Genomic DNA, 18,072 nt, shown 5'->3' with positions numbered 1-18,072 from the left:
TTTCCTCTTTATCTTTTGGAATATTGTCAATAGGATTGGTACCAATTCTTCTTTGAATGTCTGATAGAATTCAGTTGTGAATCTGTCTGATCCTGGACTTTTTTGTTGGTGGCAATTTTTTTTATTACCATTTCAATCTTGCTGCTTGTTATTGGTCTGTTCAGAGGCTCTATATCTTCCTGATTTAATCTAGGAGGGTTGTGTATTTCCAGGAATTTGTCCATCTCCTCTAGGTTTTCTAGTTTATGTGTGCATAAAGGTGTTCATAGCAGCCTTGAATAATCTTTTGTATTTTTGTGGTATCAGTAATAATATCTTCTGTTTCATTTCTAATTGAGCTTATTTGGATCTTCTCTCTTATTTTCTTAGTTAATCTCACTAGTGGTCTTATCAATTCTATTTATCTTTTCAAAGAACCACCTTTTCGTTTCATTTACCTTTTGTAATTTTTTTTGTTTCAATTTCATTTAGTTCTGCTCTGATCTTTGTTATTTCTCTCCTGCTTCTAGGTTTGGGTATGGATTGTTCTTGTTTCTCCAGTTTTGTGACATGTGACCTTAGATTGTCTAGTTGTCCTCTGTAGCCTTTTTGATGTAGGCATTTACTGCTATGAGCTTTTCTGCTAGCACCATTTTTGCTGTATCCAAGAGGTTTTCATAGGTTGTGTCACCATTATCGTTCACTGCAAAGAATTAAATTTCAATCTTGATTTCATTGTTGACCCAATGATCATTCAGGAGCAGGTTACTTAATTTCCATGTATTTGCATAGTTTTGAGCATTCCTTTTGGAGTTGATTTCCAATTTTATTCCACTGTGATCTGAGAGAGTATTTGATATAATTTCAATTTTCTTAAATTTGAGACTTTTTTTGTGGCCTATCATATTATCTACCTTGGAGAATGTTCCATGTGCTGATGAATAGAATGTATAGTCTGCAGTTATTTGGTAGAATGTTCTCTCAATATCTGTTAAGTGCATTTGTTGTAGGGTATAGTTTAGGTCCATTGTTTCTTTGTTGATTTTCTGTCTTGAACACCTGTCCAGTGCTGTCAGTGGAGTATTAAAGTTGCCCACTATTATTGTGTTGCTGTCTATCTCATTTTTTAGGTCTAGTAGTAATTGTTTTATAAATTTGGGAGCTCCAGTGTTAGGTGCATATATATTTAGAATTGTGATATTTTTCTGTTGGACTAGCCTTTTTATCATTATATAATGTCCCTCTTTGTCTATTTTAACTGTTGTAGCTTTAAAGTTTGTTTTGTCTGATAGAAGAATAACTACTCTTGCTTGCTGCTTTTGGCGTCCATTTGCATGGGGTATCTTTTTCCATCCCTTTATCTTAAGTTTATGTGAGTCCTTATGTGTTAGGTAAGTCTCCTGAAGACAGCAGAAACTTGGTTGGTTAATTCTCATCTGTTCTGCTATTCTGTATCTTTTAAGTGGAGCATTTAGTCCATTTACATTCAATGTTAATATTGAGAAGTGAAGTACTATTCTATTCATCATGCTACTTGTTGCCTGAATACCTTGGGGTTTTTTCATCATGTTATTTTTATATAGATTCTATGAGATTTATGCTTTAAGGAGCTTATATTTTGGTGTATTCCAAAGATTTGTTTCAAGATTTAGATCTCCTTTTAGCAGTTCTTGTAGTGTTGGCTTGGTAGTGGTGGATTCTGTCAGCATTTGTTTGTCTGTAAAAGACTGTATCTTTCCTTCATTTATGAAGCTTAGTTTCACTGTATACAAAATTCTTGGCTAATTGTTTTGTTTAAGGAATCTAAAAATACATACCCAATCCCCTCTAGCTTGTAGGCTTTCTGCTGAGGAAACTGCTTAATCTTAATCTGATAGGGTTTCCTTTATAGGTTACCTGATGCTTTTACCTCACAGCCTTTAAGATTCTTTCCTTTGTCTTGACTTTAGATAACCTGATGACTATTTGCCTAGGCAATTATCTTTTTGTGATGAATTTCCCAGGTGTTCTTTCAGCTTTTTGTATTTGGATGTCTAGATCTTCAACAAGGCTGGGGAAGTTTTCCTCAATTATTCCCTCAAATATGTTTTCCAAACTTTGAGATTTCTCTTCTTCCTTGGGAACACCAATTATTCTTAGGTTTGGACGTTTAACATAGTCTCAGACTTCTTGGAGGCTTTGTTTGATAAATTCTTTCCTCTTTGTCTTGGGTTGGGTTAATTCAAAAGCCTTGTCTTCGAGCTCTGAAGTTTTCTTCTGCTTGTTCAATTTGATTGCTAAGACTTTCCATTGTATTTTGCACTTCTCTAAGTGTGTCCTTGATTTCCAGAAGTTGTGATTGTTTTTTATTTATGCTATCTGTTTCACTGATGAATTTTCCTTTCGTATCCTGTATCATGTTTTTGATTATCTTAAGTTGGACTTCACCCTCTGCTGCCTCCTTAATTAGCTTAATAATCAACCTTCTGAATTCTTTTTCTGGCAATTAAGAGATTTAGTCTTGGTTTGGACCCACTGCTGGTGAGTTGGTACGATGTTTTGGGGTGGTTAAAAAAAAAAAAAAAAACCCTTGTTTTGTCATATTACTAGAATTGTTTTCTGGTTCCTTCTCATTTGGGTAGACTATGTTAGAGGGAAGATCTGGGATTCAGGGCTGCTGTTCAGATTCTTTTGTCCCATGAGGTGCTCCCTTGATGTGGTGTTCTTCTGCTTCCCCTAGAAATGGACTTCCTGAGAGCCGAACTGTAGTGATTGTTTTTTTCTCTTCTGGGTCTAGCCACCCAGCAGAGCTACCAGGCTCCAGGCTGGTACTGGGGAATGTCTGCAAAGAGTCCTGTGATGTGATCTAATTTCAGGTCCTGCAGCTGTGGATGCCAGTACCTGCTCTGGTGGAGGTAAGAGGGGAGTGAAGTGGACTCCATGAGGGTCTTTGGTTGTGTTTTTGTTTAGTGCACTGGTTTTGTGTTGGTTGGTCTCCAGCCAGGAGGTGGCACTTTCAAGGGTACATCAGCTGTGGCCCTATAAGGAGGTTGCAAACTTGCCCTTGGGACACCTGGTTAAGTGTTCTACTTTTTTGTTTTTTTAATTCTTCAGCTAAGGCAGCAGAAGTGATTTATTATATGGTTGTTACACTCATCCACAAGTGAATACAGAAGTAGTACAGAATGTCACAGTTCCAGGGCAAAAACCCAAGATGGACAGTTTTGATTATGAGCAAGGTGGGTCTCAGAGGTGGTCTCAGTGATCAGATGGCAATGAAAGTTCTAGATCCATTGAGACAAGCTCTAGACAGTAGCATGCAGTCCAACAACTTGTGCCAGCATCCCCAGCCTCTGGCACTTCATGTTTCTGCTGCTGTGGCCTCCATGGGTGCACAAGCTAGCAGTTTACTTGGACCTCTGCCTCACTTTTCTTCTTTTGCATTTCAGCCTATGCATTCACTTCTTTCTCCACTTGGCTGTCATGGTGCAGAGGTTTTCAAGAAGATGGCGCTAAGGCCGAGAGAGCAAAAGTTGTTTTTGAAGTCAGACAGACCTGAATTTAATTCTGAGCTCTACCACTTAATAACTGTGACATGGACCAGGCAACTGAGGATGGCTGATTATTATAACTTGTGTATCCCATATTAGTGAAAGACTTAGTAGACAATTGTTCATATATGATACACATAAAGAAACATGCCATTATGAGAGCCATCAGAAACAACAGATTTTGATTCTTAAGGATTCAGAATTATCAGATACAGAATATAAAATAACTATCTGTGAAAAGTTTAATAAAATGAAAAGATAAATAAGCAAGAGACATAGGATTAACAAAATAGATAGACTTACTTTAAAAATAACTACATAAGCTTCTAGAAATAAAAGACATAACTATTGAAATTAAGAATGCAATGGATAGGTTACACAGCAAACTTAAAGCAACTGTAGATAATATAACTAAAATGAAAGATGGCTCAAATAATTTACCCAAAAGCAGCAGACAGATAAGGATCTAGTAACTGTGGGAGATTAAGAGAAAAACAGACTGGAATAATAATAAGATCTAATGTACTGCTAATATAAGCTTCAGCCAGAGAAAATAGAAAGAAAGAAAGAGAAACTATGTTTGAAGACATAACAGCTGGGATATTTTCAGAAGCTAAGTCATAAACCCACAGATACAGGAAACACAAATGTATTAAACAAGCTAAATACAAATATATCCTCTCCTAGACAGTTTGTAGCGAAATCTTAGCCCCAAAGGCAAGGAAAATATTTTTTTACAGGCAAGAGGATAAAACAATTAGACTAATAGTTCAACAAGATGATTCTAAAATGTATATGGAAGAACAAAGACCTGAGAATAGCCAAGACACTCCTGAAGAAGACAAATAAGACAGAAGAAGACTGTTCTTCTTAATTTATCATAAAGCTCTACAAATTAAGACAACTTGGTATTTATGGAAATACAAGCAAATAAATAGAACAGAACAGAAACCTCAGAATCACACATACGTAGAAACTTGATATATGAGAAAGATGGCATAGCAAATCAGTGAGTAAAGAAGAGACTACTTAATAAGTATTCTTGGAACAAATGTTCAGTCATAAGGAAAAACTAATTGGGTGGGGCATGGTGGCCTATGCTTGTAATCCCAACACTTTGGAAGACAAAGGTGGGAGGAATACTTGAGCCCAGGAATTCAAGACCAGCCATGGAAACATAGTGAGACCCTTGTCTCTACAAATGAAAAAATTATCTGGATGTGGTGGCACATGTTTGTATTCTCAGCTACTTGGGAGTCTGAGGTGAGAGGATTGTTCAAGCCTGAGAGGTCGAGGCTGCAGTAAGCCATGGTCACACCATTGCCCTCCAGCCTAGGTGACAGAGTGAGAACTTGTGTCCAAAAATAAATAAATAAATAAATAAATAAATAAGAAGAAAGACAAAATAATTGGATCTGATCTCACAAAATGTTAATTTCAAGACTTAAAAAGGCAAGACTTTAAAACTTTAAAAAAAAGTGCAGAATTTTTTTTTACTTTGAGGCTGGAAGAGTTTAAAGGCATTTTAGAAATGTTAAACACAAGAGAAGATAGATAAATTCAACTAAATCAAAGTAATTTCTACTCATCAAAAGATATAAAAACAAATTATAAAGGAAAGCCACCATCTTGGAGAACATATATTCAATTCATATAACTGACAAAAAAAGTTTCATGTCCAAGATATGTCCAAGAACTCTTGCAAATTGATTAGGGGGAAAAACACCTCCATGAAACAGATAAAATGCATGAGCAAGCATGGCACAGAACAAGCAGTACATGAAGACATATGAAAAGATCCTCAGCCACACTAATAATCAAGAAAGTACAAATTAAAACAACTCATTAAATATCGCTTTACTCCTACTAGATTGGCAAATTTAAGAGTTCTGAAAGTACCAAGTGTTGGTAAAAGTATAAACTCCTACAACTATTTTAGAAAACACTGTAGCATCACCACATGCCCTCTAACCCAGTAATTCCACTCCTAAATATATGCCCTACAAAAATTCTTAACACGTGCACCAGGAGACATGTAAAGAATAATCATATAATTGTAATAGCAAAAGGTTAGAGACAGTCCAAATATCAGGAAAATCGGCACATAAACTATGGTATATTCATAGTAGCATATTATGTATCAACAAGAAGAAATGAACTAATACTACATGGCACAACTTGGAGGAATGATAGAAACAATCTTGAATTAGTGAAGCAAGTTGCAGAAATCTGAAAGTCATACTAAGTGTATAAATCTCAGAAACAAGCAACATTAAGCACACATATATGTGTGTGTGCTATACTTATATGTAAACCATACTTTTAAAAGTATGTAGATATATAGATCTTGATCGATAGATATAAAACTACACTTAAAAAATAAAACAGGCATGATAATGATTAACCCAAATCTCAGGTTAGTGGTTAACTCTGTAAAGATGGGATAGGGTAATAACAGTAAATTCAACAAGCCAGGTCTTCATATGGGCCATAGATTCAGGAGTGTTTGCTTTGTTTCATTACTTAAAAACAGACATTGCATATCTATTGAAGATCTGTCATATATCTGGCCACATGTTGTTTTAAAATTTTATTTTCTAATATATACCTACAAAAGAATATATGGAGCTATCATTAGTCAATGGCAGGCACATCCTGAGAGTTTTGAGCGTGACTGCCTAGTCTTGTATTTGGGTTCATAAATTTCATGTAAATTATAAAGGACAAAGTAAGAGTTTGTTTTGGCTCTGAAACTTTAAATGGCATTTTGATACTACCTTTAGCTCCAGATAAATTCCATAAATTATACTGACTTGGTAGATGGCTTTCCTTTTTTTAGAAGAGTTGAATATAATGACATGTTCCTTTTCCCTCAGCAAAGAAAATAACGTCTAGCTATAAAGGAACAGGCATATACTACATGTTCTTCAGATTGAGCCTCAGATCTGAAACACAGTCTTACTTAACCTCTGCATGCATCCTTTCTTCCGTTTAAGCATTTGTTAAAAAATGGAAAGCATTTCTATTTTCTTTTTTCTTTCATTTAATGTCTTTTTTAATTTAAAGAGTTCATTTGAGCATCTAGTGATTCATGAATCAGTCAGCACTAGACCACAAGCAGTTCAGTGTTCCACTGTGGAGGCAAAAAGGGAAAACTTTTGTAAGATGTTTGCAGACACAAAACAAATAAAACATTTGGTTAAATTGGAAAGTCCCTAGTGAGAAGTTTGTTGACAGTTTCTAGTTGGTTAAGCTTAAATTTTGTTTTCTGGATTTAACGTCTTTTTTCTATAATTAAAAAATGAATACAGTCACTTCAAAAACCTAGAAATGTATAAAGTAAAAATTTTCCACAATACCCCACCCAAAGATAACTTTTTTGAGTATGAATTTGTTCTTTCTCAAAACACACGTTTTAAACAATTGATATCAAAATGCATCTTGTTTATTTGGCTTTTGAAACTGTTATAACACAACTTACAACATTGGAAATACATTATTTTATTAATACAAAGTTGTTTCCATAGTAAAACACCAAATTAATTAAAAGTCAGAATGAAACGTACCATATCCATGTAAACGACAAATGAAAACTGTCAAAGTATCCTTATCTCTAAAAAGCCACAAATTACATTCTTTGAAGTAAATATTGGGTTTTATTTCCTAAACTATACACATCAATATCACCTCCTGAAGTTTTTTACCCAGTTTCACCGTGGGTATTTCGGACATGGAATGTTCCATGCTGTCAACCTCGGAATGCCTCGTTTGGATACAGGGAGACAAAGACTTGGAGACCCAGAAGCCTGAAAGTGGTTCTTGACCGACTTTGTCCACTCAAATTAAGGCATCATGCAGCTGGTCATCACTTACATTACTGGTTGTACGCAGGCACACACACACCAGTGCTCACAACCAGCACTTGTAAGAATGGCTGAGCTGGACCAAATGGTATGCGTGTCTTTCATCAATATAAACATGGACTGCATTCATCTGGACACGGGCCTTTCCCACCTACCGAGCCTGCCCACCACCCTAAGTTTAAGCTCATCTTGGAAGACCTGACACTCAGCAAGCCGTCTCCCCTTGTTCCACCGGCTTTGCGGCCCCAGTGTCTGTATAAGCTGCTGATTTGCCTTCGGAAAACAAACCAGCATCGATTTCAGAGAAATTACTGGATAACTTGCGCTGTGAGGCGCCTAGATCGCAAGGGGCACTCCGCAAATAACAGCCGCTCCCGTGCACTTGTCCAGTCATTCGGGTGGCATACTGTCCGGGTGGAAGTCCGCCAAAATAATCCATTTGGAAGGCACGGAGGGCTTCGTTAGAAATTGCCTTCTTGTAGCTATGAGACCTTGAGCAAAACAGATAAGAACCGGGGCAATGGAGGCATAAACATTAAGGCTAGGAGATATTTTGGGGGAGAAAGCGGGGGCTAGCAGGGAGAAAGCTCAACTTTATGCACCGCGCCCAGGAACGCTTTGCCTTTAGCCACTAGCGGACCCGCCGGGCGGAGGGAGCTCTCCGGAAGTGAGCTCACGCAACCGTGAAGTCAGCTCACGCAACCGTGAAGTCAGATTCCTCCGCCGAGGCGGCCCTCTCTCCGGGGGCTTTGCCTTCGCTCTCCAGCTTTTCTTCTTTCACTCCCGCGCGCCGACTCCAGCCCGCTGGGCTCACGCTCTGCCGGACACCAATCCCGGCGCCCCTGCCCGACGGCGCTCAAGGATAGGCCTGGCCTTGTCCGCGGAGTCCGCCCCTCGCCGCCACCGGGACCGGCCCCCGAGCCGACACGCACTTCCGGCAGCGCCGCGGCCGGCAGGGAGTGAGCGGGGAGCAAGGCCTGCGGTGAGGCGCGGGATGGACGCGCTGGCTGTCATGATGTAGGATCTCCTGACCCAGAACCATGCCCGGCGCAGGGAGAACAACGAGCTTATGGACCGGGTGCGGGGGCTGCTGTGCGAGAAAGCCTACCTGCTGGCCCGGGAGCGTTCGCCGGCCCACCTGGTGGCTTTCCCGAGACGTTTAACGGCGACTCCGCCCGGCCTCCCGACTTTTTGATGCAGGGTTCTCTTACATGACTTTCTTCCAGGCTAGATTCTTGAAAGACATCCTGAAGGTGGCTTTCTTAATTAGCTGCCTCACTGGGTGGCGGAGCAGTGGGTAGTCCCCTACATCGAGAGGGAGAGCCCCGTCCTGGCTCAGTACGTGGGCTTCGTGGACGCGCTGTAGCCGGGCCTTGGCCGTTGTGGGTAGGAAACAATCGGGCCGGATCCCCGGTGTCTGGGGAGCGGCTGCAGCCGGGGCCCGCGCGAGCCACTTCACTCCTACAAGCCCGGCTCACTAGTTCCAAGCTGCTGGACTTTGACCCTCGCTGGGAAGCCTGCTCGCCGCCTGTTCTCGCCAATCTCTATGCCTTTGCACTGCCCAGCAACCCGGCCACTGCCCAGGACCTGTTAAAAGTTGAATGGACCTCCCAGAATCACGCCCCTGCCACCGCCGTTTCTAGAGACGGCTTTTGGCCACCTTTGAGAATCAGGGTCAAACTTGGAAGGGCCTGCATTTGTCATACCTCCTCGGACACTAATTTGGATAGTTCAGGCCCTGAGACAGCTTCCCGGGTTAGTGTGCCTGACAACACTGATGAAAAATTGTGACATTTTCCTTCCCCAAAACTACTTCGTTTTATACATTTCACTTCTCTTCTGAAATCACAGCAATGTCAGTTTGCGCCTTTTGGTCTGAGGAACCCAGGCCCTGGCCACTACCAAGAAAAAGTATTTACTTTTAAAACTTGAATGTATATCTTTACCATATGCCTAGTACAGTAGTGCTTGGAAGAAACAGATTAGTAAGACAAAATGTATGTCTTCAAGAACACTTACGTTCTGAGAAAGAATTCTGAATGCAGATTCTAATGTCTGGTAAAATGCTTGACGGTGTAAAGAATGCATATATGATTCTTATGGCATTTTAAACTTTCCATCCCACTGTTTTAAAGTGTTAACATATGTTAAAAAATATATGCAATTTAGAAAGGAGAGGGAAAGCCCGGCTTGATGTTTGCTGCCAAAGATGGTATATTTAAAATTAAACAAAACTAATGGCAAAAAATAATGGGAATGCTGCAGTCTTTGAGCTGTATCCAGTTGGCATTATTCTCTTGGACTAAAAGGAATAGTATTAACTTCCTCACTTTGGGTAAGCCACTTTAGATTTTTGGGCTGCAGTTTTCTCAGGTAATTAGAGACTTTATATTATTAAAGTTTGGTTCACAATTCTTTGAGTCTCTTTTGGGAACAAAGAAGGTAAGAGGAGGATATGTGCCCTCCTTCAATCAAGGGGTTTCTTGAAACCCTCTAAGGAGAAAAATCTGAAACTGCCCTTCCTAAAACGCTCATGGGTTTGTCATACTGATGATCAATATCGTCCCACTGAAATATCTTTGAATTCCTAGTTAGGAATCTTTATGTTAAGATAAACTGATCACTCTCTCCTTCGTGGACAGTTTATCTACCTAAAGACGATAGGGGAAAACACTGTTTTTGAAAGACGAAATAAAGACATGTTGTAGCAGTTATTTTATTGCCAGTTAGTATTACAAAAGTTCCTAAGGAACTCCCCATTAACTTGGCCTCATATGAACTACGCTTGAGTCCCATTTTAAATTGAGTCTTGATCGTATTTACTGACAGTTTCAAAGTAGCGTTTTTTTCCCCCATAGTAAAAAACCTACAGGATACCACCACCGAAGGAAAAAAAAATTTTTTTCAATAAACCTCACAAGAGCATACATTTGATAGAATACACGGATTTTCTAATGAAAGATCACCATCACCATTTTATAAGTCAGAACATGAAAGTCAAAATATCTCATATAGATGTCCTTTTTTTTTGAGAAGGTACACAAGGCTTGCTTGTAGAGATGGAGTTACATGGAGGGACAGAAGGTCACTGGTCAGTGATTTTAGGTTTTTATACTTCTGAAAACAGGTAATTACAGATTCTGATCAGTTTATCATTTTCTTTAGTCTTATTTTCTGCTTAATGCTCTCAAGGGAACGGATCCATACCTGTTTATCAGGCTCACCTGGAAGAGCCAAGCCATCCACTCAGGTCTTCCTCTGGACCTGCATAATTTCCTCATTTACTAGATTGGGTTTCTTTCATGTGTGGGCTTTTAATGCTTGGTATCTCTGGTCTTCCTAATGTAATGCTCAGCATAATAATTTTAGCCATTATTCATTTTTGCAGTAGGCTTCACTAGCTTCCTGCTTCTCAAATCCCTTGAAAAGATGAGTTTTTTTTCATGGAGTTCACGTGTAGTAAGTTGATCTTGATTTTTTTTTCTTTCAGAACCTTCTGGATTTCAGCTTTGGCAAGCTTCCTCTGTTTCTGAGCCACCTCCATCACCTGGGGTACAATCCCATCCAAGATTTTCCCCATCTCCAGGCATTTTTCATGGAAAGCTCCTCATGCTTTTTAATTCCAGGTTATCAATTTGTGTGGCTTTAACCTCCACATCCAGGCCTTTCTGGCTAAACTGCAGCATATCCACAACGGGGCCAATGGACACATAAGGGAGGTCCTATCACAGGAACACCTGGAGTCGCTAGAAATCAGATTCCACCAGCTTTGCTTCAGGCCGACTTCCTAAGGAAGGCATGGTAGCATCACAAATGCTGTTTGTCTCAGTTGCCTGGGAAACCAATTTCTTAGAGCTGTCATTCAAGAGTGGGTCAAATTTGAGATATAAAAACCTTTCTCAAGGTAGACTCTTTGGCCCCTATGCCTAGTACGTCAGCTGGGCCTCTGAAGCTCTCCTCTTTGAGGTCCTGGCAGGCTCTGGCCCCTGTTGAGAAGGGGAAGCAGTCATGTGAACTCATGTGCTGGAAGAATCCACTCTACCCCTTCCCTGGCTACTCTCAGCTTCTCTGCTGCAATTTTTGTCTTTAAACATATCTTCAGGTGATTCCAGTTTGCATACATAATTGAGAAATATAAGATTTGGTCTCCAGTAGAGAGCCAGGTGAACTTAGGAAGGAGTCCATCTAAGAAAATTGCACAATTATCTAGTTTCACTTGGGTTTAGCTTTTATGACTTTACTTGATTTAGTAATCAAATGATTTTCAAATGATTTTGATCAGGTGACTCTTCGTAAATTAGAGAATGAACTCGAGAGCCGAATTAGCACAGTTTAAAAATAATCATTTTGTTTTTGTTCCCTGTTGTGTAAATTATTGAGGTTTGACTGTCTTGGCTAAACTAAGGCTTATCTAATATCTTTATTTTTGATACCCTAATTTCTTGCCAATTAATTGAAGATAACATACTAGCAGACCAGATAACTACTTATGCAAACCTCAGATAAATACTAATTTAAGCAAAATTAAATCCTTTGCCTTCCCCAGATCCTTTGCACATGGCCTGCTATCAACAATCCTCTACAATGATTCTCAGCATCACCTGGGGAGCTTATGTAAAAACTCAAATTCCTGGGCCCTATCCCCAGAGTTTCTTATCAAGTAAGTCTACATTGGTATCTGAGGATTTGCGTCGCTAACAAAAATTCCTAGGTGATGCTGACACTGTTGGTGTAAGGGTGAGTACAAATTAGAAATAAAACTATTTAATTCTGCCTGGTGCAAAGAAGAGAGAAAGAGACTTTTACCCTCCACATCCTTTTCTTTGGTCATTTACTTTAGGAAACTTAATTGTAAACTTTTTCTATGCCTCTTTAAAATACCTGTAAATCTTTCCAAAAACTAAATTAGGCTTTTGCCAATTTTACAACCTAAGAATGTGAATTCCTCAAGGACCTGGGAGCTATCTCACTGAAATTTAATCATTGAGAAAAATAGTACCCCTATCTTTCAGCTTCCTGGAAACATAAGAGCCTAACTTTATTAGGCACCTTGCTCCATTACAAAGCTATCTTCTGTCATAAAGATATAAGAAATTTATTTTTCCCTTGGACAAAAGCAACTAACTAGCAGAGGGTCACCAAAATTACCAGGTAAATTTAGGGTGAACTCTGTGTGACAAATGGTGTTGCGAAGTTCTCTTGAGAACTATAGAAAGTGCATGACATGATTTTTTGACTTCACGATGGTGCAAAACCATTGCTTTTCACTTTCAGTATAATAGTCAAGAAATTACATATTGAATATAAGATATTCAATATCTTATTCTTTATTATAGGCTCTGTGTTATATAATTTTAACTAACTGTAGGCTAATGTAAGTGTTCTGAACATGTTGAAGGTAGGTTAGACTAAGCTCTAATGTTCAGTAGGGTAGGTGTATTAAGTGCATTTTCAACTTATGAAATTTAAGCTGATATCCAAAGGATGCGTAAGAATGAGGTAGAGGAGGAGGAAAACATTGCTTCAGGCAAAGGAATAGTATGTGCAAAAACCCTGGGGTTTAAGAATATGATGTTTTTAGAGAACTGCAAATAATTCAGTATGGTTGGAGCAGAGGGATGCGGAATGATTATTGATTCTGTTGGAGAGTAGACAGAGGCCAGATTGCTATGCTTAGATACAACTTCAACCACCTACAAATCCATCTAATTACCTACATGACCATCATCATCTGGTCATGTTTCTCCATTTTATCATTGTGTATACCTTAAAGACTTGCTCACATTACTTAAAATTGAGATACGTTAGGCATCTATCCAATCTCCCATGCAAGTAATTCTACAGAACAGATTAGGTTAGCTAGATAAGCATGTTTACAATTAAATTTACGCTGTATCCTTCTAATCACCGCTTTCTCATCAAAATGCTCACAAATCATCTGTATCAGTGTCCATTCTTTAAAAATGTATAAGCCTACATTTATACTAAATTTATACTAAATTTAGTATAAATTAGTATAAATTTATACTAAATTTATACTAAAAATACAAAATTAGCTGGGCATGATGGCACACACCTGTAATCCCAGCTATTCAGAAGGCTAAGGCAGAAGAATTGCTTGAACCTCAGAGACGGAGGTTGCAGTCAGATGAGATTGCGCCATTGCTCTCTAGCCTGGTCAACAAGAGTGAAACTCCATCTCAAAAAAAAAAAAAAAAAAAAGTATAAATTTGTATCAAGCATGCTGGCTTGAGGGTTTAAGGAATTTCTTTTTTATTTCTGACATACTTCTGTGGAGTCTGTTTTGCTTTCATTTTTGTTGTATTGTTTGTAATTTATATTACACTATTAACAGTTTCTATTAGTGCTGTGGAATTAATTCCTCTTGTGCTGAAGATAGAAATATATTATTTCTAGGAAGAAATTATCCTTATCGTCTTCACTAGTATTGGACTTAGAGTCCTCCTATAAGACATGTTCTGTTTTTCATTTTGAACAGTTTCCTTGATGGAGAACTATCAAAGCAGTCAAAGCTGTCAAAATAAAAAATAATTCTGATTGGGTGCAGTGGCTCACACCTGTCATTCCAGCACTTTGAGAGGCCAAGGTGGGCAGATCACATGAGGCCAGGAGTTCAAGACCAGCCTGGCCAACATGGCAGAAACCCCATCTCTACTAAAAATACCAAAATTAGCCGGGCATGGTGGAACACACCTGCAATCCCAGCTACTGGGGAGGCTGAGGCAAGAGAATCGCTTGAACCGGGGAGGCAGAAGTTGCAGTGAAACAAGGTGGTACCAATGCATTCCAGCCTGGACGACAGAGCGAGACTCTGTCTCAAGAAAAAAAAAAAAAAAAGAATTCTGCCTCATAGCATCTTTTAAGTTATACACTGGACCTATCCTTTCCTCACTGACAGACATTTAAAAAATTTTTTGGTAAGGCCTAGTTCATATAAAATGTAATCCAAGCCAAAAGTTAACAAGAATAAGGGGAGGAAAGGGGACTCCAATAGCAGAGAAAGGTATTTACCTGGGATATACACTGCAAGAAAATCAAAGCTGTAAGAAATGTCCATGAATAGTAGCCATAAGGCATCAGAGTGATAAAATTCCTGTCCCTAGGAGGGAATATTGGAGTTTGCCAGAGAAACAGAATGAGAGAGAGAGAGGTTTATTGTAGGAGACAGAGAGGTTTATTGTAGGAATTGGCTCATATGATTACGGAGGCTGAGAAGACCCACGATCTGCCATCTGCAAGCTGGAGAATCAGGAAAGCTGGAGGTGTAATTCAGTCAAGTCCAATGGCCAGAGAAGCAAGTGTACTGATATCCAAGAGCAGGAGAAAATAGATGTCCCAGAACAAGCAGAGAGGCTGATTTTGTCCTTCCTCTGCCTTTTTGTTTCATATGGGGCACTGAATGGACTGATGCCCATCCACATTAGTGAGGGTGGATCTTCTTTACTCAGTCTACCAGTAGAAATGTCAATCACTTCCAGAAACACCCTCACCAACACACGTGGAAATAATGTTTTACCAGGTATCTGGGCATCCCTTAGTTCACTCAAGTTGACACAAAATTAACCATCACAGAAGGAGACTGGCCTTACTCTGAAATTAGGAAACTAAAGAAGTGACCAGAATAGAGATTAGGTAGAGACAACTAGTTCTTTACCAAATATGTACAGTCATTCCTTGGTATCTGAGGGGGATTGGTTCCAGGAACTCTCAGGGATACCAAAATCTGCAGGTGCTCAAGTCATTTATATAAAATGTTACAGTATTTGCATATAACCTTTGCACATCTTCCACATACTTTAAATCATCTCTAGATTACTTATAATAATGAATGTAGTGTAAATGCTATGGAAATAGTTATTACACTGTATTGTTTATTTGTATTGAATTGTTTTGGGGTGGGGGGCAGCTGTATTCTCCTCTCTTTCTTAATAATAGAACCCCTGGTTTTTAGCTGGACACATGACTGCCCTCAATAAAGATTAAAGTACCCCAACCTTCCTTGAGATTGTGGCCATGTGACTGAACTGTAGACAGTGAGATATAAGCAGATATCTTCTGTGGCAGTGTTAGGAAACTATTAAAGACAGTAAGAACATTGCCCTTTGCCTTCTTTTTCCTTTCTTCATTTTTCTGCCTGGAATGCAAATGTGATGGCTAACACCCTAGCAGCCATTTTAGATTATGAAGATGAGAGCCACTCCCCAGGAAGGATGGACCTGAAAGCTGGATTCTAGATGTGGAATGACAATACCAGCCCTCGACTACCTACCTGTAAGCTGTGTGTGTGTGTGTGTGTGTGTGTGTGTGTGTGTGTGTGTGATAGAGAGATAGAGATACCACAAGTAACACAAAGCATGGTACCTGGGACTGGGAAGGTAAATGTTTAAACATTTTAAATGTGGCATTGGTTTGTTGAAGACAGTCAAGCAGTAGGTGCTGCAGGCTTTGTTGAGGCTAGAAAGCTGTTGGTCTTTATTAGGTGATGGCAAAACAATGGATCACATTTTTATGTGCTGTGTCTTGGGAGGCAAATGATGAGAATGTAGGATTGGGGAAAATGGTAAGGAAAATCCAAAATGTTCATGTTTTCTAACCCCTTCTTGCCAATCTTAAAAGAAGGACAAACTAGGCTAGATTAAGCAAGTCTACAGTTACAGTTGGAAGGAAACAGCCGTATTAAGGAAGTACTCTGTCTGTGGCCTGCAGTCTAGTTTGACTAGGTCCTGTATTTGAGCTTTGAAGGAGTAAAGAATACAAGTGCTCATATACCCCTGAAGTAGTTACCAGCAGTGACTGCAAGGAGGTAATCTTATGGGATGAAACTATAACTCTGTATTAACCATCATATATAGCATATATGTGTATATGTATGTGTGTGTGTATATATGTGTGTATATATGTGTATATAAATATATGTGTGTGGATATACACACGTACACACACCCTACAACCCAGTGATTTCAAAAAATTAAACATTTGTTTAGCTCATGAATCTGTGGGTTAGGTAACCACTTCTGTTGGTCTTGGCTGGGCTCACCTGTACCCAGTCAGCTGCAGGGTCTAGCTCTTCTTATCTTGGCTGGGATCTCGCACATGTCTAGGATCAGCTGCTTTACTAGTCTAGGATTCTCTTGGCTGAGACAGGTGGACTACTCGGCTCTCCTCCACTGCCTTATCCTTCAGCTGGCCAGCCCAGAAATGTTGCCATGTTTACAGCATAAGAGCAAGAAAGAAAGAATAATATGCAACCACTTTTCCAAGCCTAAGGTGAAGGGGCGGGCAGAACCTGTGGTGTTAGGTGTTACCGTTTAATTTTCAGGAATTTGGCAAGCTGATTGTTAACACAGCCATTGTTTAAATTATGTACTTGTAATTAAATAATTTACATTAAAACAAACAGGTACTCAAAACTCATGACTTTCTAGTTATTATATTTTACTATTGTCTGACCTCTTAAGGTGTTTGTTTCTAGTGTATCTGGTGGAAACACTACTTCATGCTTTAGTTGTGTCAAACCAGCAGCTTGAAATCAGCCACTATTGGAGTGTTTATACCATGGAAATTGATAGAAGCTACCAATGAAGTATTGCTTGTTGATTTGTTTTGTTAATTGTCTGGCTTAAGAAAGTGGTAGAGAAAACATTAATGCAGATTAAACTTAAAAGCTTGTTGTGTCTGCGGCCATTATATTGCAAATACAAAAAAAATTGAGGAAATTTTCTTTGAAAACTATTATCTAATTCTGCAAAGATGTCACCTCATTTACAAACAACTGAAGTTTCAACTACCTCTTTATTGTTTTACTTTCCTCTTACTGACAATGAGAATATCAATTAACATTCATGTCAGAACTACACTTGTTCATGAACTACAACTGTAGATTGGCTATGGATAAGAAAATTTAGTGAAAGTCAAATAAAGCATTCAGTAAGAATTGGCTATATAGAACTCACAGGAAAGAGTATTGCATATTTTCTTATTTGTCAATGTGTGCTACACATATTTTCAGTAAAATTTATAACATAATGTATAAAGTATTTTTTAAGACACATTTACCAGTATGCTACTGGGCAGAAGCCTCCCCTAAGAGTAGGAGGACACTGCAATATGCTAGGGCAAAGAGTATAGTTAGAGAGAGGGGCAAAAATTTGGGTCATTAATCCAATTAAAGTACCCTAGGCCCCTAGTCTTTCTCAAATACTTTCCATTAAGCAACTGTCAGTCAGTAGAACCTAGTGCACTGACAAAGATCAGATTGTGATTTTTGCCTATTATTTTTAAATGTCTCAAGATAGCCAACACTTCTCGGGGGGATAGGGTGTTTGAGCTTGGGATAGGGAAGAATAGGCAGAGCCTAGATGCCAGTACTGTTGGGGTGATCGGACCAACACCAAGTTGTAGGGGTGACGAAGTCTGGCATAGTCAAAGGAATGAGAAAAGACAGTTTGAGAGAGAAAGTGAGTCCAGGGGGCCAACACTAAGTATGGAGGCTGCGAAGGCCCTGAACTCTGGAAGCCCAGACTATTTATTGGTGCTCAAAGAAACAGGTGGTGAGAATGTGGGGTTGAAAGGGAGTGTTGCATTAAGCACATTATGATTTACATTATGTTATGATTTACATTGCATTATGATTTATAGCTGCAATGGTTTAGCATATGCTCTACTACTTAAGATAATGG

General features: G+C 39.1%; 1 protein-coding gene across 1 annotated transcript; it reads left to right on the top strand.

The window, feature by feature from the left end:
* The first annotated feature begins 8,566 nt into the window (after positions 1 to 8,566).
* Positions 8,567 to 13,930, top strand: LOC103892944 (uncharacterized). The gene is made up of 3 exons (XM_063716795.1): positions 8,567 to 8,573; positions 8,643 to 9,127; positions 10,863 to 13,930. The coding sequence occupies exons 1-3, from the start codon at positions 8,567 to 8,569 to the stop codon at positions 11,019 to 11,021; spliced, it is 651 nt and encodes a 216-aa protein (XP_063572865.1). The 3' UTR covers positions 11,022 to 13,930.
* Positions 13,931 to 18,072: the final 4,142 nt, after the last annotated feature.

The sequence above is a fragment of the Pongo abelii genome, chromosome 17 (genome assembly GCF_028885655.2).
Source record: "Pongo abelii isolate AG06213 chromosome 17, NHGRI_mPonAbe1-v2.0_pri, whole genome shotgun sequence".
NCBI lineage: Eukaryota > Metazoa > Chordata > Mammalia > Primates > Hominidae > Pongo > Pongo abelii.
The sequence above is the reverse complement of the archived record's forward strand: the minus strand, read 5'-3'. Positions and strand labels throughout refer to the sequence as shown.

Excerpts from the sequence above, each read along its gene's own strand:
- LOC103892944 (XM_063716795.1), top strand. Across the intron at positions 9,128-10,862 it reads GCCCTGAGACAGCTTCCCGG|AACCTTCTGGATTTCAGCTT; the intron begins GTTAGTGTGCCT and ends TTTTTCTTTCAG.